Source organism: Tigriopus californicus, chromosome 4 (assembly GCF_007210705.1).
Source record: "Tigriopus californicus strain San Diego chromosome 4, Tcal_SD_v2.1, whole genome shotgun sequence".
Lineage (NCBI taxonomy): Eukaryota > Metazoa > Arthropoda > Copepoda > Harpacticoida > Harpacticidae > Tigriopus > Tigriopus californicus.
In genome coordinates, this window is record NC_081443.1 from 10,117,008 (window position 1) to 10,140,331 (window position 23,324).

General features: G+C 40.9%; 2 protein-coding genes across 2 annotated transcripts; one reads left to right on the forward strand and one right to left on the reverse strand.

The window, feature by feature from the left end:
* Positions 1 to 307: 307 nt before the first annotated feature.
* LOC131879060 (semaphorin-1A-like) lies at positions 308 to 17,914 on the reverse strand. Its single transcript, XM_059225261.1, has 11 exons — positions 17,245 to 17,914; positions 8,299 to 8,441; positions 7,396 to 7,458; positions 5,088 to 5,283; positions 3,669 to 3,773; positions 3,508 to 3,596; positions 2,506 to 3,445; positions 2,289 to 2,441; positions 2,049 to 2,204; positions 1,248 to 1,464; positions 308 to 922 (listed from the first exon to the last, which is right to left on the reverse strand). The coding sequence occupies exons 1-11, from the start codon at positions 17,552 to 17,554 to the stop codon at positions 412 to 414; spliced, it is 2,883 nt and encodes a 960-aa protein (XP_059081244.1). The 5' UTR covers positions 17,555 to 17,914; the 3' UTR covers positions 308 to 411.
* On the forward strand, positions 9,024 to 10,089 carry LOC131879063 (intraflagellar transport protein 20 homolog). The gene is made up of 2 exons (XM_059225264.1): positions 9,024 to 9,780; positions 9,852 to 10,089. Exons 1-2 carry the CDS (start codon positions 9,607 to 9,609, stop codon positions 10,068 to 10,070), a joined length of 393 nt encoding a protein of 130 aa, XP_059081247.1. The 5' UTR covers positions 9,024 to 9,606; the 3' UTR covers positions 10,071 to 10,089.
* Positions 17,915 to 23,324: the final 5,410 nt, after the last annotated feature.

Here is a 23,324-nt window from a genome sequence, read left to right on the forward strand (position 1 = left end):
ACAATAACGGTACGAAGCGTTCGAAATTGCTAATATTGAAAACAATGCATAAAATCCCCAGAGGAGGCAAAAAGAGTAATCCTGTAAAAGAGTAAAACCCTCTTGATACACCAAAAGTCCGACTTACCTCAGAGTTAGCGTATGGAATATCATTACTGTTGAGATCAAATAAATAATCAAGGGAGCTTGTTATCCAGGGTTCCATCATAGTTTGACCCTTTGAAACGATTTGTTTTTCAAGAACGCACTTTTTTATGATATTTTCTTATTTTCTCTTGAAGCATCCAAATAAAGACATATAAAAAAGTTTTAAATCAAAAAACAACCATTGTGTTTTTCTTCATTCATCTCACAATTCATGACTTCAAACATTTTTGACAAGATCTGTTGAGGTTATTGGACTTATAAAATTTAAATGTGTAGATGATTCCCACTCTGACTTTGGGTGCGTCTCGGCATAGTGGAAATGGCCGATCCCTGAATCATTCTCATGCCATTTGGATCATTTAAAGAGATCCTTCGAGGAAGAGTAGGATGGTTACTGGAACCAACCGGATTCAAACGGAGCAATCCGGACGAATGGTCCGGCTTCTTCCGGATCAGCGTGGGGTTGATTGTGGCCGAATGGATCGGGTGATACTGGTTGATCCCAAAAGTGGATTGAGACTTGACCAGATGAGGTCGCTGTTGGTGATAAAAGTAGGTTGCCGAGGTCTGGTCAAGGTTTTTGCTTGTCTGCTCATTGACCTCAGGCAAAAGACTGCCCACGCTTCGATGGGCGTACACTCCGAGGGGTGGAGTACTCATGGGACTGGGGAGAGGGGTGTCTTCTGTCATGGTTGTAGATGGGGGCGTGCCCGAGTGGTTGGAAGACTGGGTGGATGCCGATGAAGAAGAGGCGGTGCTGTTTGATTTTGATATCCTGAAACACATCCATGACAACAAAGATCAGTTTATCGGCCTCGAAGCTTGACCTTTCCGGACTGATAAATGATCTCCCCTTTTTCATATTGAATGCAGACTCGCGAGTGTCAAGAATCTAATTTGGAATTTAATCACCATAAAATGAACTAATGGAGAGAGGTTTATTCGTCTCAACCACCCTGCACGTACTCGTCCATTACATAATGAGTTAATGACAAGTGAAGCCTTCAAGCAAAACAAGATGAGTGCAAAAACAGTTTTCTGCTCAAGCACTATCATTCTCATAACTTGTTTGTATGAGGTCATAAATTAGGATTTAGTACCTTTTATGAAGGATCTTGGTCGGCGAATAGAGATCCGAGGAGGAGGCGAATGCTTTGCTTCGTTGTTGGGTGTTCCAGAAATTGGCCAAGAAGTATCCAACTACGAATCCAATGGAGAGCGAGGTGAGGATACTCAAGAAAATCGAGATGGCAAACGTCTTCTCGCTAAAGATTGGCAAGTCATACCCAGTCTCTTGTGCGGGTTCATAGCGAGGTCCTGAAAAGGTGGATATCATTCAGAGTCATTCGTCTGCCATGCCAAACTAGCAACGCTTCCCGTTCGATCTCCATGCCCAATGAGATCGCCCAAGTAAGCCTAATCAGAATGACTTGCAACTCATTTGCTTAATTTAGTTTTTGTCCAATTATGAAGCGATTTGTTTGCAAGCAACATGATGCTTGACAGCTGGATATACGATAATCATCATCATCATCAACTTTGCAAGTCTCAAGGCAGCAATGAAGAGATCATGAATAAAGTACAGCGCAGCATAAACGGCAACATCATCAACCAAATGCAGAGACTCTGTATTTTTCTGCCAATGACTTGTTTGTGTCGACAACATAACAAACTAAAATGTGTAGCTCGTATTGGCAATGTTCCTATTTGACATCTGCAAAGTGTTGGTATTATGTTCTGTATATTTTGAGAGGCAAATACAACTTCGTCACCTTTTAACCTCTTAAAAGAGCAGTGCTCTGTTCCAAGGTAAAGATAAAACGAAATAATGCTCTGTCCAATTTATGCTCAATTACCTCAAAAGTCGCACAAGTCTAAAATAATCCAATGATAAAAGTTACCATCAATAGAAAGAAGATGGGGGAAGTGCAAATGAGTTTGAGCACTCGAGTCGCTATGGTGAGATACAAGGTCTCCCTCAATTGCTGGCATCTCTGTTCCTTTGTGCTGTACATCAACGTCTATGAAATTGTCGTGTTCGTCATCAAAAAATGGCGCTAAAAAGAGAAGGGGACAAAAAGTTACGTATGAGAGGTTTGATGTGTTGGAACATTATTTTTCCGGAGATAAAGAACACTTACCAAAGTATGTCAGAATTCTTTGAGTGGTTTCATTTATAATAGGCGATTGCTCCGTTGCCGATTGCTCTTCACAAGGACAAGTGCAAGTCACAGATTCTGGAACAAGGGTGGTTTCCTCCAGCTCCTCCACAGTGGTTGTGGGGGGACTCGTGACTGAAAGAAATATCAAATCAACTCTCAATAGACAGGTGTTGATTTAATCATTCCTTGGTCTCACCTTCTTCAGTGGTGATTGGAATTGGAGCCGGGCATCGGTGATTGATTCCAGTGTTGACATCTTGGAGCAAGTATTTCGGTTCAGTGGGCGAGCTTCGATGGTCGATGCATGAGCTAGTGGTGAGATCCCAGACACAATAGGGATCTTGGAGACCCACACAAGCTTGGCAACCATTGACTTCAGTGAATTGACAACGATCCAAAGGCAATGAATTCACGTCATGATCCGACAGAACGGCTAATTTAGACTTATTCTCAGCTCGAACAACCATCAGATTTCTCACGGGGATATGAACTGGGAAGACTTGCATGGATTCAATCAAGTTGGGCCCAGGCTTGGCAGAGTCTTGTTTCAAGTCCACCAATTTGAGCACCCTTCCTCGGTTGGTTCCCACAAAAATAACGTCATATCGAGTTCCATCTAGAGCTTCAACTTGTGGATCCGTATCCAGGACTGTGAGACGCTCTCCCATGGAGGTCTTGATAAATAAAGGTCCTCGGCTCTTGGAGTTCACGGACCAATCCATGAGCGAGTGTCTCTTGATAAAGTTCAAGTTGTGTTCGGGCATCCGAGTGGAGTCATTGGAGCACAGGCCCGGCCTTGGTTCTGGAACTTGATTTTTGGAAGTGGGCAACCAATTGTCATAAATCGACTCTTGGTTCTTAAAAGGGCTTTCCTCAAAGATCCGGTTAATTTCTTTCAGATCATAACTACAGATGGCGCTGCCACTGATCGAGTTTTCAGCTGTTGTAAAAGCTGCATACAGAGTGTCTCCTTGGAACACGTGACTAGTGGACTGGATCTCGTTAAAGTAAAACGGGAACTCGCCAGGAACTGAACAGTTCAAACGAGCCTTGAGGAAGGATGTCCATTTGTTTTGGAAGTTCCTGGGACCACCCACATCCTTCTTGCAAACTCGTCCCACTCTTGAATAAATAACCTAAACAAACATTGTTTAAAATTTCCGCTCAAGTTTGCATCAAGTTTAATCAGCTGCGCTACCTTTCCACAATTCATGTATTCCACGGCAGATTCCCGAAAGAAGAAATATACAAAGTCACCATGCTCCAATGAATTCACAAAATCAGGCGCTGGAAAAATATCTTTTGAATAACACGGAAACCGAACTATCTTTCACGTCTGTACAAGAAAAGAATATTTACCGTTCAGTTGCTTATAGTCGTACTGCTCCGTTCTGATTTGATTCTTCAGGATCAACGAATCCGTTCCCGAAAAATCTGCCACGGTCCCAGAGTACAGTTCGTCCTCTGTAAATAAAGTTATTGAAGGTGTTGCAGATGATTATGTTTTTGCACTTTCAAGACCTTTTTTTATCTCGTTGTAGATCGTAAAAAGTCTAATACGTATTCATTCCCAAAGCACCGGTTCATCTATTCATTCAAACAAATGAGGCAACTCCTCGCCTGTTTTGTTTCGATGGGTGGAGTCGACGAGATGTCATCAGTTTATTTATTTTTCGAGCAAAGACCAAACAAGTTGGTTTGTTAAGGGCAACCAACTACCAACAACCCTCTACTGATCGAGGTACATGTGTGACATCGAAACCCTCTTTGTCTTCATCACTCAGAACTGCATTTATATTGACATCATTTGACCATAAATATTAGAGGAAGATGAATGGGTTCTGTTCGTAGAGTGGTTATTCATCTTAAAGTAAATATCGGATCATTTGGCCACTATTATCAACACATATACAAAGAACTGACATTCATGATTTGGTTACGTTTAGGGTACGTTAAAAGAGAGGCGAGTAGTTCTCAAATGCAGTCTAGAAATTTTAATACGTTTTTTTGTTGCTGGATGAGGAAACCTGTTTTGAGACGATTTTAGATCGCTTTAAGCCAGTTTTTTGGGGCGACTGACGTCGAAAAATATTATGGTCAATTACGAGTCAGTACGTATTTGGTGTGAGAGCCACTTGAGGCCACTAAAGCACTTGAGCCTGCAAATGCAGAAACTGCGAAGCGCCATGAGGTATATGAGGTTGTTGTTGTTGCTATTGTTGTTGAATTTCAAGTGAATGGATTGAGGGAGATGGCCGTGATCATCTTGATTCTTATTATGCAATCAGAGGATCAAACTGGTCATGGGTAGGATTATTTGCTGGCTCGTATTGCTAAGGACAAAATGAACATGTGATGGATCGGTCTTACATTCATTCAGTTGGCTTGCAGAACTCTTTGTTTTCGAGAGCCTGAGGAAAAAAGGCCCGCAAAAGAAGATGAATTCGACAATGATCCTTTGCATTCCAATTGATATTCATGAACAGTTGAGAACCCAAAGGTAAACATGGTTGACCCAAACCTGCCTTGTCCTGTTCAATTAGACCCAAAAACGTGTTTAGCCAACGACAAGGGTGACATTTCCGGAATCCAAAGATCAGATATCAGCTTCCAATACCCTTAGATAATCGACTTAACGAGCTCCAAAACATTTTCTACACAAAGAAACACTTTTTGGCGACCCTGTTCTGAATAGCACTCAAACTAGTTCTCCATTACGTTTGACCATATATCATCATGTTATAGGGCAGCAATTAAATGCAAGTGTGATTTTTTTACCTGTGTAAATGGCCGTGGAGTTGTGGCGAGGGTCATATGGGCAAAGTCCTCGGCCTGAGAACTCCTCATCCACATGAACTTGAGTGGCATTGTGCGAGTAGAACCGACATTTGGGATTGAAGGCATTGGTCCCACAAACCAGGAGACGATCATCTTTGGTGTGTGCCAGAACACGAATGTAATTTTGACAATCATCCTGTGGCGGAGAGACGAAAAAAGCCACAATTATTCGAGTGAGTTACTTCACAAAACTCGTTTGAACAAGAAGAACAATGAGACATATTGCATCTCTGGGGGAGGGAGCTCCGCTAACCAAGCCTGTCAGTTGGACAATTGAATTCCCATATACGAGACGAACCCTCAGGGGCTCTCTCGTTCATTGGCCGAGCAGGTAGCCTGGAAAATGTTTTTGATCTTGAAATAGCAATTTGTTTGAGATGGAGTGACGAGATATCTGGTTTCAACAAGCCTGATCTTTTTTCGCAGCGAGTTCTTGTTCTCCCTAAAAATGTCGAGGAATTCCATTTTCAGACAACGCCAGCTTACGAATGGCTTGCGATTTGGAGCCAGAAGTGTTTCGACTTTATGGCCTTCATCGGGACATCTATAAAGATGTACATGTTTTGGAAATTTTGGCGAAGAAGCACATACTCAGTTTTTATGGTTTGCTGCATATTTTCGCAAATGTATACATGAAGATGTTAAGTAAGGTACATTAGTGAGCCCAGATTTAAAAAAAATCAAATTTGTCGAATTCTGTGTCCAAGCTTGCAAAAACTTCCACCATGTATCAATGTTTTCAAATGGAAAAATAATCCTCGGCTTGGCGGTTGGGGATCAATTACTCCAGTTGCCAAGTCGGGACTGTTACAAAGACTACCGAACTTTGCTTTTCCCAACGAGTGGAATAATTTCAACCCTCCAGACATCGATCTAACTAGAATTAAATTCACCCAAACAATAAGAGATTATCTCTTACAGAAGTACTCCATTGCTCCTTACAAACTCAAGAATTGCTATGTATGCCAACAAAAATCCAAAGAAATGATTTTTATTTTTCTCTTTCAATACGATTATCAGCCACTTGATATTAATTTTCCTCCCATTCCTGAAGTCGTTTCGCATTTTTTAGCAAACATAACAAATTAACACTTAAAATATTTGCTTTGCTCTGTTTTTCATGATTTTCTTTCTGTATTTTTTTCTTGGTCCCTTCTTTTCTTGTAAAGATATGATTTCCTAGAAGCCTTTCAATTTCATTTTGTATTTCTTCCAACTCACGTTATTGTGTTGCAGCTTGGCCTCTGTAACATTATTGACTATCTATGTCATGTCTTCGTTAATTTGCCCAGGTCCTGGTGAAAACAAGCTTTTTCTTACCCAGAACCTGAGGAATTACATGCTCATGCTCAAAAAGGATTCGTTTTTGAAAAAGTTGAAAATAACTATTTCGGTCAATAACTTCTTTCATGGCTTGATGATTCGATATGTTGCACATTTCGTGGCAACTCTGAAGGCAAATTTGAACATTGTTTGAAAAGGAGTAAAAAATCGAGCAACCCCAAAGCCAAAAATGTGGTGGCTTCTTGAAACATTTTTGGCGTACTGATCCAGTTCAATACTGCTTCCACCCATCATAAATCTTGAACATATCAAATGAGCAAAGTGGGGTATGATTTCAAAAAGACGTCGTTAAGGTGAGTGAGTGAGTTCTGTCAATTGAGTGTTCTACCTAAAAAGAGATGTCATTAAAGAAAGTGATTCTTTGCACCTTCTACTTAGAGCACATTCCTGAAACATCCTTCTCACTAGCACTGCTTTCGCCCCAAAACCATCTCTGAAATTGTATACTTTCTTTCTTTTTTGTCACATCACCCTCAATCTTTGGCCAATTAGTATCGCCGCTTATCTCTTTCCTTTTAAATTAGTGCACGCAATCTTTAGAATTTCAATTGGAGTTGTGAAATACTAAATGGGTATTCGCTCCATGTAAACACAGCTGTCCCTGTGCGTAATCATAATCAACTTGGTCACAAGCCTCACAGATTGAATGGAGCACACCAAAATAATAAAATGGTTCTGATAATTTTAAAGTACACCAAATTTGGTTTGAGCTATTTTCTCTCCTTTTTTAATCTCATGGAAGTCCATCAAATCATGGTAAGATACTAACTGAGAAATATGGTCCGCTTCCAAAGAGTTATCGCCTTCATGAGTGAGGCGATAAAGTAAGACACAATGAAACTCAAGGATAACACGAAAAAACACCCGAAAGTGAAAATATGCGTTTTATGGACGTGTGACTCACCTCAGATTTTCCCTTCATTAGACATAGGGCCACATCGTTAGAGGACGGATTCCACGTGATTCTCTGTAAGACATCATTATAATTGAATCAAATATTCATCAAGCATGTCCCTTCACAAACTTGGCCAATTATCGGTTAAACACATCCGGAAATATGTAATAAAGCATTGCATTTTATGGAAATGCAATGACCTTACTTGTACACATTCCACAAAGAAGCTCTGTTTTATCAATTAAAGCAAGGAATTTTGACTACGGGGATCTGCGGCTTCAAGGGCTTCAAGGTGAACAATAGTTGCTGGGAGCTGGGAGCTACACACAACCAAGTAGAGGGTGCTGATTTCATCCAAGCTTCGGTTCCACTTGGTCAAGCAGAAAGCCTATCGATCTCCCTGCCTTTTACGAGCTTTGAATCTTTGCCATGGAAATACGAACAAATTCAGAAGCTTGGAGGCAGCTCCAAAGATCACGATTCAATCTCGCTTTTTTTTCAAAAGGAGGAATCAACGAAAGATCTTTGCATATTATTTCGGTCCACAGGAAAGACAGGAAACATCGGTTTACCTGTTCAAAATGTGGTTGGTAACGCGTCCAATTCCCAAAGTGGTTGCACATTCATTTGTCTTTGCAAAGCATAGCTCGCTTCTTTGGACGTACACGAGTGCCAAGGACTTTTCAAGCATAATCAGCTTGTTTCCTCAAGCTTCGAATAACGATCCGTGCTCTAATTTACCGTCCAACACAACACTTGCAATTTCCGGAATTGGGGTGTCGCTTGACGACCAAAATACCGGGGGTTTTAGCGTTTTGTCACTCTGGTATATGGAAATGACATTCCTGTTATTTTTAACGTCTCTGACATGCATTCATTCATTCATTATGATATGATAAGCGAATTTGTCACCTGTTCAACGTTTTCGGTGAGATCCTCCAAGCTGATGTTATAGATGACATTGCGGGCTCCAATGATCAGAGTTGAACCGTCTTGACGGAGGAGCTTGAAATAATCCTTATGGGTCTGATTGCCCAAGAACTTCTCGGCAGAGTCTGAAATGAAACACGAGTAAGCCGTTAATCCTGAGTAAAACGCTTGGGAGTCTTCATTACATAGGTTTGAAACCTAGACATCCGACAGAGGGTTATGGATAAGTGATCATGACAGAATTTACATGATCATTTCAAACGGACTAATTGGACTTTTTTCAACTAAAGGCATAAGACTTTCCTTTTTCGGAGTGTGTCATTAATACCTGCTACTTGTAATTATACCAAGGTGATTGAAGAAATTGTCGTTTCAAAAGCGTTAAAAACCTGAACGAACGTTTGTCAACGTAAAGCGGGATATTCAAGCTGAATTGGAGTTTTTACGGTCAGTGCATAGGAAAACACCAAGGGATCCCGACAATTTATCATCCTCTTTCAACACCCTTTTTCAAACGGATCTCTTCCTTTTTTTCTGGTACGAAAGAATCCTTGTAACTCCTATCCAACCCGACACGTGCGTACAAAAGTTTCAAATGGCGTGAAACAAATCTGATTTCCCGAAGTGGGTCCATAATCTACCAAATCTGGAAGTATGACAGCATCATCATCATTATTACTACAACTACTACTACCACCACCACTTCGAACATCACACATGGCGTAACTTTAGCTTAAATATGAACTAGAACTTTGAAATCAGGTTGAGGACATTCACGAGTCACTGCCATTCTTTGAGAGTCGATGCTTGAGATTTATGATTCATCTCCATCCATCAGAAATGTGTTATTGAAAAGGTTGAACTCTTGTGTTGTTGAAGTTTGTTACGGTGTTATTGAAATCAAAGTTCGTGCCTTTCTGTGAAATATCCTAAGGATAAACGAGGTTTGTTGCCTCGGCTGAGTGCTCCTCCGCCAAAAGTAGGTCAGGCATGAACTCGTCAACGATGGTTGCTATTGAGATAAAAGTCCCATTCCAATTGCAATAATCATCACCATCTGGCAGTGGACAAGTACTCAAGCGTGGAATAACCATTGTTTTGGACCGAGGAGGTCACGTGTCTTGAAAGCACAACAAGACTGGATTCATTCATTATTCATTACTGGCCAATCTGGTGATCAAGGAAAGCCCTTCAGCGCCCATAACTTCATGCACACAGAAGGGCAATCGATTTTCATTCTCAAACGGACCTAGCAGTGTATTAAAGAAGTGAAAAGGAAAAACAAGTAACATGGAGGATCTCGAAACCAAGGGTCTGTTTATTGATGATCTTCAAAAACTCCGGGTCTTGGATCCGGAGCTCATGGAGCAAACGGAGAGCTTAAAAGACGAATGTGGAGGTTTTGTGGCTCAAATTGGCCATTTTCAGAAGATGACCGATGGTTTCATCGCCATTTCAGACGAGGTAAGATAAATTCACGTAGCTTACTGAATATCAGTCGTGCTTGCATCGAAATGAATTGATATCTTCCGTAGGTATCCAAAGAGGTCGAGAAAGAAAAGTTGGCATCACTGGGCGCTCGCAACCAGCTGAAGTCCATAACAAAGGCCAGAGAGCAAGAACAGCAGCAGTTGCATTCGTTGGTTATGGAAAAGAAATTGGAATTGGAAAGGCTCAGGATCCAATATGAATCATTGATTAAGGTTCAGGCTGAACAAGAGGAATTCATTGACCAACTGATCCTTCAGCAATAAACGTGTTTTTTCTCAGTGATGCCCAAAAAAGCTCAATAATCTCCGCCTACCATTAGCAAAAAGGGGTTAAAAGCTTTGGATGATAGGTTAAGACAGGAAGTGAGTCAATTCTTTGCAATTTTCAGCAATGTTTTCACTAAAACTGGGCACTCAAGATTGACAACATGTTTAGAACTTGTTTCAAAAATTCAAATCTTTTTATCAAGAAGCAAAAATGCCCGCCCTTGACTAGGAAAAATGTTTGCGAATCATCAAATAAATGTTTTGAGTCGGTTGCATGCACGATGCCGTAATAAGTGATGATTCTTTACGCCAAGTGCAATCTGATGACTAAAAAGATTATTAATGCAAGACCATTATCTTGAAGCAGAAATATTGCTATCGGTCAGTTTTACAATTGGTGCACTTCTTTCCAGGAATTCAAATTTACAGCAAAGCCTCATTTGGACTTCTTTCCATCCCTTTTTTACACATGCAAGCATCACTTAGATCAATTGTCATTAGATGTGAGTGAAAAAGAGGGCAACGTCGGCAAATTGAAGCGAGCAGGACCGCTAAATTTAGGGCTAGTGATTGGTGCGGATGCAAGATGATTTCCCCTTCAAACTCGTCCTTGGAATCATTTGCCAAGAGTTGTGGCACCTTTCAAAAGAGGTATTGTTAAGTTGGTGCTAGATCTGATCTCTTTTTCACATCCACATGAAAGTATCAAGAGTTGCTCAGTATCCGACTTGGCCAAACTCTGGTTGAAAGGGCAACACTGCACAAGTACGTAGGGTTTGAATTGTCCGTTCTCAGGGAATGAAATAAAAGGGACAGTTTTACAATTCTTGGCATCTACATTTTAGACCAGTTCCGGCCAAATAACTAATCGAGTTTTCACAGCCTAATCATCCTGGGATATCGGGCTACTCCAATCTACAGAGGCTTCGGCTGATATTTTTCTGCCCATACCAAAAGACATCTGAGCAACCAGTATCCGCTCATATCACAGTTCAAATCCATTCCGATTTATCTCTCCTAACTCAATGGAACAAATCACGAACCTTCGGTGCCTTTCAGACACATTCCAAGTTAATCTATTCGAAGACCTGCGATGACCTTTTCGGAAGCTTGCTGGCCTCACTCAGTTGCTCGTTTACCTGATAGAACATAGAGGGCAGATTGTTGAGTAGAAGCACTGATGTCATTAGTCTCTGTTCTAGGTTATAAATACAGTATAACCAGGGCTGACAGGGCCACTGGCAACAAGTCGGGTCGATCAAGGAGACTCCCTTCACTTCGCTATCATCAACATGGACAGGCAATTTACTTGACATTCGGCTCCTCCCATTGGAAGTGATTTGGAGCCATTTCTTCAAAAGTAAACCACCATTTTTGAAGACCAAGGCGACTGATGCGATTCAAACTTTACCTGACGCATGGGTCGTGGGTGACTTGAGCGCATTTGTCATATCTCACGGAGTATCTATTATCCTAATTGAATAATAAATGCTCCTTTAAGACGCGTGAATCATAAATAGTCGCAGACAATTCGATCTGAAGGCACACGGACACGCTGTCATTAATCTAAGATCAATCCATGGGCTGGCGCATGTCCATCATGGCTTGAATGTTAAACCTGGTTCATGGCATACCTAACTGTTGCCATCACATCGGAAGCCGTTCCACGTCGAATACTGGCAGCATTACTCGATTTGTTATTTGCTTCCACCACCTAAAGTGAACCTCTCATGCATGATTGAATTCATTATGGTTATGATCTTTTGATTCAACACCAATGAGCCATTATTTCTCATATTATCTACCCCTGGAGCGATAAAGACAATAACGAATTGGATCGATAGCAATGCAGGGTTACTAAAATCGATATACAAGAAAACGCTTTTTCATTTTTTCCATTAAAAGTAATTTGATTAAGTGAGAAATATTAGGTTTGGACTGCCAAGGAGGTGGATGCATCATGAGTTCCTGGAAATTCGATTCCAGTCACCCACCCACATCAATTGAAAGCTACTACCACCCCAGAAGACATCTGTTTTCAGTGCCCTCTTTGAGGGACTGGTCTGATTCCAAAATTTTGCCCATTTCATGATTGCAATTCCTCTGAAACCATGAGCAACGGCAACAAACACTATCATATTCGTCCCATCCATCAAAACCATAAATGGGCTTGGCTAAGTCAAGGTTTTCAAACTTGAACAATCTAAGAATACTAGTTCCTCCGAGTCTTCAAACAGACCTATTTTGTTCTCTTTTACGTCTGTTGACAATTTCATGTCCTGGTTGGTCTTGTCAATTTGTTATTTCCCAAATTTCAAGACCATTTTGATCTCCAGATCATTACCGGAATTTGAACGCCGCCTCGTTTTCAAGCATTTTATCAACAGCGATCCTGACGCGTGGTTCTCAATGTCGGTGTTGATGGTAGAGACAATGAATGCTCTACCATACCATATGCTACATGCCCGATGGTTAAACGTTCTCAAACTTGATGTGTTCGCGACAAAGGTACACATCAATGAACAACAAATTGTCGGAAAGAGATAGATCTGACAATATTGAGAACAATAATCTAGAATCAGAGGTACAACACACGCACGATTGGAAGTGCATTTGTTTATAGTAAATTTCATGAAAAAGTATAAGTTGCATATGACCGGAAGATCGGCTGCAGTCAATAGTTTGTTAAAAAGATGCTAAATCTCTTTTGAGTAGCATATATCACATTGTAGGAAAACACTTCCCTCAAAAGTTTCTTCCATACAAGCTATACTTGTCTGGCGTCATCAAAGCGATAGAAAATTTTACCCCGATTGAATGCAATATTTCTTTAAATCTATATCAATACCGAATAAAAAAAAACACATTTCCAAAGTGGATTCAAATGTTGTATTTGCTGTTAGACATTCTGAATTGTAGATTAACTCTTGTCTTTGAGAAATTAACATCAATTGTAATTAGACAACATTGTGTCATATGTTAAGTCGTGCTCAAAATTATGCATATAAACATGTCAGCTATTTTCTTAACACCACCGAAATTTCAAAAAATACGATCTGTCCCGTCAAAACTGTTTCACGGGTGGCTTTAGTTTCTTACTTCAGGAAATTTCTTAACAAATAGAAGTGAAGCATGCAAAAGCTTTGAAGATATCATCAAACTCAAGCTCCTCCCTAAAGCAAACCAGGGCAGAATTCAAAACTAGTCATCCTTGGAAAATGACAAAATTCGAGTATGCCGAGTCTCAATTTGACCTCAATTTGTCATCGTCAAGTGTGTGAATTGTTTTTTTTTCATTACATCTATTTGGAATTCAACTTCACCCTGATCCAATGCATCACACACCGTGAACACGCATCTCAAGTATCCAAGTCGTGGGAGACGAATCATGGCTTTGGCATTTGGATGGATGGCCAAATAGTGTGACAGACAAACAGAAGTGTTGAGTTTGAAAACCGATTTGGCCTTAGCAGGTACACAGCTATGAGTTTGGGCTATTAAGTTATAAATAAACAATGATTGAGGTGGGGCAAGAACTATTACAATGACAACACACTTATTGTGGCACGTCTACCGCATTCATTTCATTCTATTCTCGAAACAAATTGAAGCCTCTTCTGTTGGCATTTTATTACCCATACCTGCCATTCAATTTAGCCTTTATGTGCTCATCACCATTTTTCAACGGGTCTTCGTTGCGAGTCCTTGCCCTTCCTGGTTGTTCAACTTCAAGTGCCATCCCAAAATCACTCCAATTTCATCCAGGAAATCTTTGAAACGTACTTCCACTCCCGGCTCACAAAAATTGTCACCAATCGTCGAAGATTAATTTAGAAAACCTGTAGTTGTCCTTCACACTCCCCCGGCCCCCCCATTGGTTAATGAAAAACCCTGGTCGCAAATTAGACAATTAAAATGGTTCAAGGCAGATTGGAGATGATCCGATTCCAGAAAGCCTTGAAATGGTGATTGGTTCCGATTAGAATGAACAACTTATCACCTTCGCATGGCTAGCCCAAAGAAAACCTTTTGTTGCCCATTGTGTTGTGAAGTGATGAGACCAAGATGGCATTTTCAGGCTTGCATGGAAGGTTGTTTTTACCCTCGATTTCACGCACTGAAAAAAGCAGGACAAACTGAAAGTTGATCCAACTTTAATCCCCCATGACGGCAACTAAATTTTCTTCCACATCACGCAAGGTGAAACCGTTGATAGAATTCACAGGGAGCTTGCTCGGCCACTTTTCGTTTGCTTTACAAGTCCGTGGTTTTTGTGTGAACCTAATATAACAAATTGCAATGCAACGTCAAATAGACCATTCAGTGGCTGCACGCGCTGTTTCTTCAATAACTAGTTGGCTTCAACTCCATTTTTCCTTGCACATATGTTTATTTTGCATCAGGGTGACGGCTCCTGAAGATTTCAAAAAACACGCTCTCCATTGTCCCTTTTTTCAATGCTACATCTTGATATTGAATCTCTTTCATTGGCAAATGCCCTTTTAAGTGTCAAGTGGAGATAATGGCGATGATGGTGGTGGTAGTGATGATGATGCTGGTGTGATCAAATAGCTTAATAAGTCAGGGTGACTCATGCATTTAGCAACCAAACCAACTGACTGAGGTTGGTTTGTCCTTCGGTAACGGTCCTTGCCTTGGAAAATGACGGCTCGTTTCTGAGAGAGGGAAATTGGTCTGAAATGGCTCCACTGAACTGTACAACGCTGGAAATATATTAAAACAACAGCACTCCGAAAAGGCTTCAATTTAGGAATTAAACTCACTTTTGGAGCTTCTCCGTCTCAAGTGGCCAAAAAACCCGACGAATCACACAATAAAACATGACGCTCGCCAAAAGAGGATTTCTTCCTCATTGGTTTTCCCGCTTGAAACGTAATCAACGATTTCCTGTCATTTCACAGACTGCCAAGATGAGTCAAGCAAGAAAACACTTACTCATAGTATACAGGTACAGGTTAAATCCTTGGCTTTGGAGATTTAAATGAGCCAATTCTCCGCTCTTCAAAGGCCCCAGGCCTCCATTGACCTCTCTTCATAAGCTTTTGAAGACCGTAACGACAACCGTCAGGACAGACAAATTTCTTTTGACTGCAGGGCAGGTTCACGGATTGATTTGAAAACCTGGCTCAAGCAAACAAGATGGACGGTAAATTGGTATGAGTCAAGGGAAAGAAAATCAACCTGAGTCACCAGGATGATTGAACCCTCTTCCCAACCCTTGCCATGAGTAATAAAAGGTACGTGCGGAAGTCGTCTTGCGAACTCAGACCTCACGTATGGATGAAAGACCGAAGACTCTCTCCGAGTGCTTAGTCACCTTTTGCGCGGCTTTTGGTTTTTTTTTCTTTTTTTGTTCACAGAGATAAAAAACGTCCAAAACGGTCATAGATTGGGGTCGCGTTTCTCTTAAGGAACGGTCCGATTCGATAGTGAGGTGCTTTATCTGGAGAACTTGGCAGTGTAAATAGCCGTGAATTTGACGGTGTTGTCTTACAAGATTTGGTCGCCATGAGGCGCTTGTTTGCAGGGATGCTGCTTCTGGTGTCAATGTTGACAACTGACTTGGCAGGTTTGAGGGCCGAGGTCTCGCCGTGAAGCTCTAATGGATTCCTTTCCTGTCCAATGATTTTGACGATCTTTTGCCAATTAAAGATTCCCGTCAACTTCTTGGATGCCAAAAATAGCCACCAAGTGACAACCTGATCAGATCAGCACACCTACTGCATGTGAGCAAAGCATCTTTACCTACTGACCGTGAATGTTTAACCAAACCAATGGTTCAAGTTCTTGGGATGGGATTATTTACATTATTAATGAACAAAATGAGATAGACCGCAAGATCGCCCCGAATCATTTACATAGGCTATCAAATGATGATCTTAGGTAGAGAAACAATGAGCCAACTGTAGGATACTATTCATTGATAACCAATCGACCAGATGGTACGCATTCATGTTCAAATGGGATGAAACAAGCTATAAGTCTAGCTTCGAGACCCAGAAATAATGACCCTCGACATCAGTGAGTCACATCATGAGGGCCTGGAAGCACACATGATAAATTAAATTGGATCCACTCTCCGAGAACACCCCTTAAAGCGAGATAACTTTTTTGACCAAGTTCGAAGGGTCAAGAACCAGTTTTTTTTGTAGGTGAGCCACAAGGCTGATAGCAATAATGACTTTATTCCACCTTGACAGTGTCCTCCGAATGATCGGAATCAAGCCGAAACCAGTCGGTCGTTACAGTCGACTTCTTACCTCGACATTCTACTAAGAAGCCTGGATTATCTCAAAGAGGCCATCAAAACAAAACATCTTTAGACGGAGAGGTGTGATTGGACGGGTCAATTGGCTCAGCCAAATTAGAACAGGTATCATCCCTAACAAACACCATGTACGCCAACTAAAAGGGGTTCAAAGATTTTGAGGAACAGTTATTCTATTCCCGACGCAACCCGCAAGCGGAGTCAGCTTCAAGCAAGAAATGGCAACGCTGAATGCGATCCTTAACTGGATGGTTGACGTGGCTTGATAATTGTAATCTTGAATGTGTCCATGCTGTCATTGGAGTACTCTCATCTTAATTTAGGACTCGAAATAAGGCCCTGTCATCTTTTTAAGGAGCCCAATCTTTGAAGAAAAAGGGTGGGCGTGCCCATCAGTTTTTGGGTATCGCAAATCTCTAGATCTCTCTGAAGATCGTCAAAGACGTTTATTTCACTCCCTATTGCTCAAATATCGACGACGGACCCTTGACAAATGACAAAGGAAAGAGCCTGATCACCTGGCCACTCATTAGGATTACTGCTGGAACTAGTTTGGTGAAAGTTGTCCAAACAAGTCCCAGATTTAATGCAATTGAGGCAAGACAAATTAATGACATAATTGGCTCAGTGGTCGATCCCAAAGCCAGTCAAGGAAGGTGTAAGTTTCTTGGTCTGTGTGAATTCGTGAAAGTGAGAGTGACTGACTCGTGTGGTGACCGGAAATCAAACTGGAAGCTTCGGGGCTCAAAAAGGAAATCTCTTTTCAACGACTAATACATAAAAGGCGAATTTTCCCAATCGCGTAATTCAGACGAGACACCCTGCGGTTTCCTTGTTTTCCTCTGTTTCTCTGCCATTAGATTGACATGTTTCATTATTTACCGGCGTATTGCTCCAAGTAATCCGTTTGAAGTTTCTCCTTCAGATCTTCACCCCAGGGGTCCCAATCTGAGAGTGGGTGTGGTGGCTCCCTTAATGTCTTGTCCACCATGTCATTATCATCATCAACACTATTGGATTTACTCGACATATGAAGAGGGCTGAGGTGGGGGATGTCCACATCACTTAAGTTGGCAAATATTGATGGAAGAGCACATAAGCAAATGAGAGCGAAGGCCCTCGAAAAATGAAGCACACACCAATTTTCCACTTGGAGTCCCCCATGGAACCGTGCTGTCCTACGAGAAAACATGATGAACACACTGCCCTCCCTCACGAAATTCAATTCAAAATTCACAAACAGAAATATGTCTCGTTCAACCCATATTCGATGTCACATCACTTCCAATCATAAATTCAAAGCATGATCACCCATCACTCTAAAGATGACGATGATTAAATCAATAAATTTCCCACAATCTAAATGACTCCCATACGGGTCCAAATAAGAGTCTTCAGGTCTTTGGCACTTTCAATGGCGTGGAACTCCGACACAAGAGTAAATTTGCTCGCGATGTTTACTCTACGAGCGCTCGCTCGCGACTGATTTGTCATTCTGTCGCTCTCAACAAGACCTCACTCACTTCGCCAGCTCTCAACTTGAATTCATTGAAGAGCAAGCAAGTGACTGAGGCACATTCACGAGCCCGTCCATAAGTGTGTACTTCTTAAGTGTGCATGTGTCTGTGTATGTAGTGTGCATGTAGGGGAACGCAAAAGGACGAGACAAATCGGCGCTATTGATTTGCATGGAAGCAACAGGTTTGGGATTGGCTTCGGTCGGTCAATTTTTGAAACGTTCACCATTTGCTATAGAAACAACTCGGTTTCCTTTACCTTCCTCACTTTCCGCTTTTTGGTATTCGTTGCTGGACAGGTTGATCTTGACAGGAAAAGACACCTGGATGTCAATTCTTGAAGAAGTTAGCTCAATGCTTAGAAATGAGCCCTGAGAAAGGCTCCAGAGGAGATGTTTAAATTGTTCAAATTGGACACTCTTTCTCGAAAAAATGATTTGATAAAAATACACTGGATCAGTTCATAATGTAAAATAAGTTGTACATTGTGGGGGACATGAAGATTTCTCCTGGAAAAGCCTTGGGGGTATAAATATGAATTGAATTGGCAATGTCGTGGGCTCAACCAGGAATTTCATCCAAGAATGAAGTCATCATTTATCAACGAAACCCCTCATGAGGATTGATCGAATTGGAAGGTTACTGTATGGCAAACAAAATGGCTTCATCTTTGACCAATAACGAGAGGTATTTCTATCAGCAGGCTTCTTTGCCGCTGATTGTAATACTTTTGGGCGGTATGGTGAACTGATTTGCATACTGCATTAAGGTTGGCTTTGAAAATAAAACCCGTCTTGATTACACTTAATTCCTTGATTGTCCGAAAAATGAGTAACCGTTGCAAGTAGTCCTGTAAAGTATTCCAGGTGCTTTTAGTGGTAAAATGTAAAATAAAACCGCCATTGAAAGCCAAAAATTAGCCTACAACAAGCAATAGATAAAAAATTGCGTTATTTGCTGCTCCGATTTTACTTGAATCATTAGATTACGGTCCAGGTTTGAACTCTTTACTTGAGAAATTGGGACATTTTATTGATGATAGAGAGCTGCAAAAAAATAGATTGCTTGATTTGGCAAAGCCTTTCACTTTTCCGGTGATTTGTTATGGTTTTGATGTTTATTGTCGTGCCAAAGGTGTTTGAAATCCTTTGGGTCTATAGGAATGCAGTATCTTGTGAGGACTTAAAGTAAAATGTCTGACCATAAAACCGATAAAACCTCGAAAACTTCGTACAAGTCACATTTTGTAGAACCTCATCAGTTCTCTCGTTTAAACGAGGTTAAAGTACTTATTATTCTGACATATTAACACAATCTATAAAGTAGTTTGTTTGCGTCAATGGAAGTATTGTGGAAGCTTTTTTGTCCAAATAAAACTCCTTTACAAACGTGTTTTTTCACAATCATCTCATCAACAAATTAGCCACATTTGCACTTTTACCCACACGCAAATGCTTTGAGCTAGTTTTGAGATGTTTCAGATTCAATACAATAAGTTTGAACCGTTACATCCCAATGCTTTTGTTTCAACATATTCTTTATCTTCAAACTATGGCATAAAAGTGTTTCCCAAAACTAGTGCAGTACTTGAAAAAATAATCACACACAGTATCCCAAAACTAGTGCAGTACTTGAAAAAATAATCACACACAGTATTTCTAAGACTTTTCTAAGACTCTAAGATCAAATCATAAAGGGTGCGGGTCATAAATCGTTTTTGATGGTTCGTAATACTCCAATCAATTCGCGATTCTTTGATTATTTACGAACAACTTTGGTCAATTCCTGTGGCTCGAATCTTCATGAGTCCTTCAAAATGACTCCATAGAGATGACACTTTTCGGCTTGATCGGTTTACTCTGTTTTTGAAGGCTACCTCCATGAAACATCTGGCTGATTATAGTTATAACTACAATTCAAAACAGTTATAACTGTTTACATTTTAACTCCAAGTTAATGTCATTTCAAAAACATTGATTGTTTGGACCATGATGTGATAAATGACAGTGGGGACATCAGGTTGAGAAATTGTCTCGTATAATCTTGTCTTTGAAACTCTCGGCTCAGACTAGATTTAGCTCGATAATTTAGAACTCGATCCATCACTATTGAGAATATGCATTGGACACCACGGCCACGTTTGTCTTCCGGGATATTCCTTGTCATTCCAAAATATTCTGGCTTCAAATAACGAACCAATGATTTCCATATTTACGGTCAATGATTGTCAAAGTTCAAAGAAGAACGCATCCAACTTTTGAGTGTACACTGCCCAGATAAAAAAGGACAATTGCAGTTGGTGACACGCATTTTCAGACTTTGCTATGTGTTTCAAAGCCACTTATATCAGTTTTGTTTAACTTAACATCAAGATAACTTGACGAAGCTGGAGTTGCTTGTATTGTTAGCTAACCACCATGGGAAAGTTTGAGTCATATTCCACTATCTAAGAGAATCCAAACTTGTTTTGAGGGATGTGAATAGCCGTCTAAAAAGTCACTTGTGTGGCGTCTGTGGACAATTGTCGTGAGACTATTTGTCAGCACTTAATGATGAGAGAGGCTTTTTTGCTTTCGAACACTGATTGATGTTTCAAGAATGTACACGTTGTACGGTCATAATTCATCTGATGGTAATCATGAAATTATTCATGACACTCTTTTAAACCATTCCAACTATTAAAAAAAGATGGCATTTGACATTTAATCTGTGGCGAGGAAACATGATGTGTGAATTTCGGTCGATTTTATCAAAACAGCTTCTGGCCTGATTGCGAATTTGAATGGCTAAGGTGTTTTGTCTTTATTTTTTGAGCAAAGGATATAATTCATATTCTTATAATGGTTGAGCAATTATAACTATCATGGCCCGTAATTCACTCATATTTTGGTCTGTTGAGGTCAGGCAAGACTTGTCAATGAATGACCATTTTGCGAATTGGCGTCTACAACAGAGTTTGACAAAACAGAACAAATGATACCAAATATTTCAAAGGCTAATTTTGACGCATATGCAGTATTTTTTAATACGTGCCATTGGAAAGAAAATTTCCAAAACTGTGCGTTGGAAGCTGGATGGAGTTAATTTAAAAATCTATTTTCAAAAAGGGGTTGGAAAACTTTATTCCATGGCGTATCCAACGCCAACAGGATCGCCCAGTGTGGGTTAACCCAACATTACTGCAAAATACAAAAAAGCCGACCAAATTGTGGAAAAGGTACAAGCTGACCAAAGACCGCAATAACTTCGCCCGTTTCAAAGAGTTTAGAGCTAAAACGCAACGTGAAATAAGGAAAGCCAAGATTGATTACGAGGAAGAGCTCTCTCAGCTATCAAATCCATTGAACTCATATGTCCGTGGTGTAAAAAAAAGAAGAAAAGCATTCACGTTATTCAGGAGGGGAATGGAGAGCTTAAACGGGCTTAATTCAGTGTGGCAACCGGTCACTCTGGCGTTCCCCAAGGGAGCATCCTTGGGCCTTTACTTTTTGGCGTTTTCCTAAGCAACTCATGGTTCCATTTTGAAAACATTTGCACATGACTCTAAACTATACAAGAAGATTAGTACTGAAATGGACCGGGTTACGCTTCAAATGATCTATATGTTATCTCCGAGTGGACCACGGTCAACAGGATGCGTTTTAGCATACACAAATGTCAAGTGTGGCGAGCACATACTCAAAGCATGAGAGGTCCTGGACCTGGACCCCCTCATTATACGATGAACCGTGTACTCTTTGAAGTGACGGATAAAAAGAAAGACTTGGGCGTTGTATTCGGCTCCTGCGGTCATGGGTGCCCAGATTGGGAAAGCGTATTCAAGATGCGGTAAGACCATTGATTTGTTTCCATGGGAAATGCGTCCCTGGACTTGATTGTTCGATATATCCAGCCGCAAGCGTGGAAAGCCTTGGTCACTTTTAACTGGACATGGTCTTCAAATTTGCTATTGCCTTGAATATCCTTATTTGAATTTGCTGGTTGGATCAGATACTGGTAATTATCGATGTAAATATCAATATATCAACTTGGTCGTACGGTATAATTTGGAATTAATCCCCATTTAACTCTACGAGTATATGCTGCACTTGCACCCAGACATATATTGTGTCTACCACCTCACTACCCCATTGAAATGGAAAACTATTTCTCCCATGAGTCAAGTAATACCACACGATCGTTTCCATGTACATAGCTTTTCGAAAAATGATACAAGTCAGGGTTTTTAACTACAAAGGAGAAGAATTCGTCCGCACATTTCAGAAAGGTTCGACGCCCAAAATCTACAAAATGAAAATGTCTTACTTAGCTCCTTTCTTTCTGGCTCTCGTCACTAGTGAAGCAGTCCAGACCAGAATTCAGCGGATAGACTACAGTAATCGTCACACCACCGATCTCGATCACCATTATAATTGGAAGGATTTATGTTTTAAAGACTATCGTCTTCACCTTTTCCCAAACGTGCCTCAACTCCTGCGAGCAATTCGCCTCCAGTTAAACAGTAGAATCTCGAACATAATAATTCGAGGCGATATGATAATCCAATGTGGAACCTAACCACTGCTGGGATAGGCATCGAACCTAATGGTCAAGATGCACTACATCAGATCAAACTGGGCGAAGGTTGTCGCTCGATACGATACTTTCAACTCACACCCAGATTCGCAATGCGTGATCCCACCTTGCCCTAACCGCATGAATTCGCTCAAGCCGATCGAAGTGAGTGGCCTCAACAAGTTGATCCCAGGAAACTGAGACAAAATTAACTAGACTTCCACATCTTTTCCGAATTTATTTATCACGTACCCGAACGCTGCCACTTTATCAATAGCTCTATAACATTAGCCGAAGTGAAGACGAGCACCACAGGATGTGTCAAAATGGGATTACAATTGAACCCTTTAATAGAGCCTCAATGCCCGGCCTATTCAATAATCCTCACCGGATGAAGTGCTCTCCGTCGATCAAATGGCGAAAGGTCACCTCGGAGTATCATTCACGAGAAAGAAGGCGATCACTAGACCCTTTACGTTCTCTTCTCACTATCATCACGGAAGACGCCACACCGACCGGGGCCCATTCTGGAAGGCACACGTTTTAGAGATTGGAGATAATGTGGACATCCTTGACGACGTGGACCGACGCATCTCAACCAAATACAATCGGATTACATTCTACCGTAATGAAATTTAAGTGATCATTTCATTGTAATATGAAGTATAGAATTTCCCCCTTATACCAAAAGCTGCCTATTCAAAACCAAATTTAAGAAACGCAGTTCATTGAGTGGTTATTGAATTGAGTACAAAAATGTAAAAGTACCGGGGATTTGTAAAGCCCGTGAAAACCCAAACCAAGGAAATGAAACCAGAGAGGAGACGTGGTGTAGTGATTAGGGCAGTTTCCTAGAATGAGAGGTCCCTGGTTGGATTCCCTTCCTCAACC

Bases quoted from the DNA above. Each gene is read 5' to 3' on its own strand.
- LOC131879063 (XM_059225264.1), top strand. From the start codon at position 9,607: ATGGAGGATCTCGAAACCAAGGGTCTGTTTATTGATGATCTTCAAAAA. The intron at 9,781-9,851 runs GTAAGATAAATT...TATCTTCCGTAG, and splicing joins TCATCGCCATTTCAGACGAG to GTATCCAAAGAGGTCGAGAA.
- LOC131879060 (XM_059225261.1), bottom strand. From the start codon at position 17,554: ATGTTTTCTCGTAGGACAGCACGGTTCCATGGGGGACTCCAAGTGGAA. The intron at 8,442-17,244 runs GTAAATAATGAA...GTTTCATTTCAG, and splicing joins TTACTTGGAGCAATACGCCG to ACTCTGCCGAGAAGTTCTTG. The intron at 2,205-2,288 runs GTAAGTGTTCTT...TTCTCTTTTTAG, and splicing joins AAGAATTCTGACATACTTTG to CGCCATTTTTTGATGACGAA.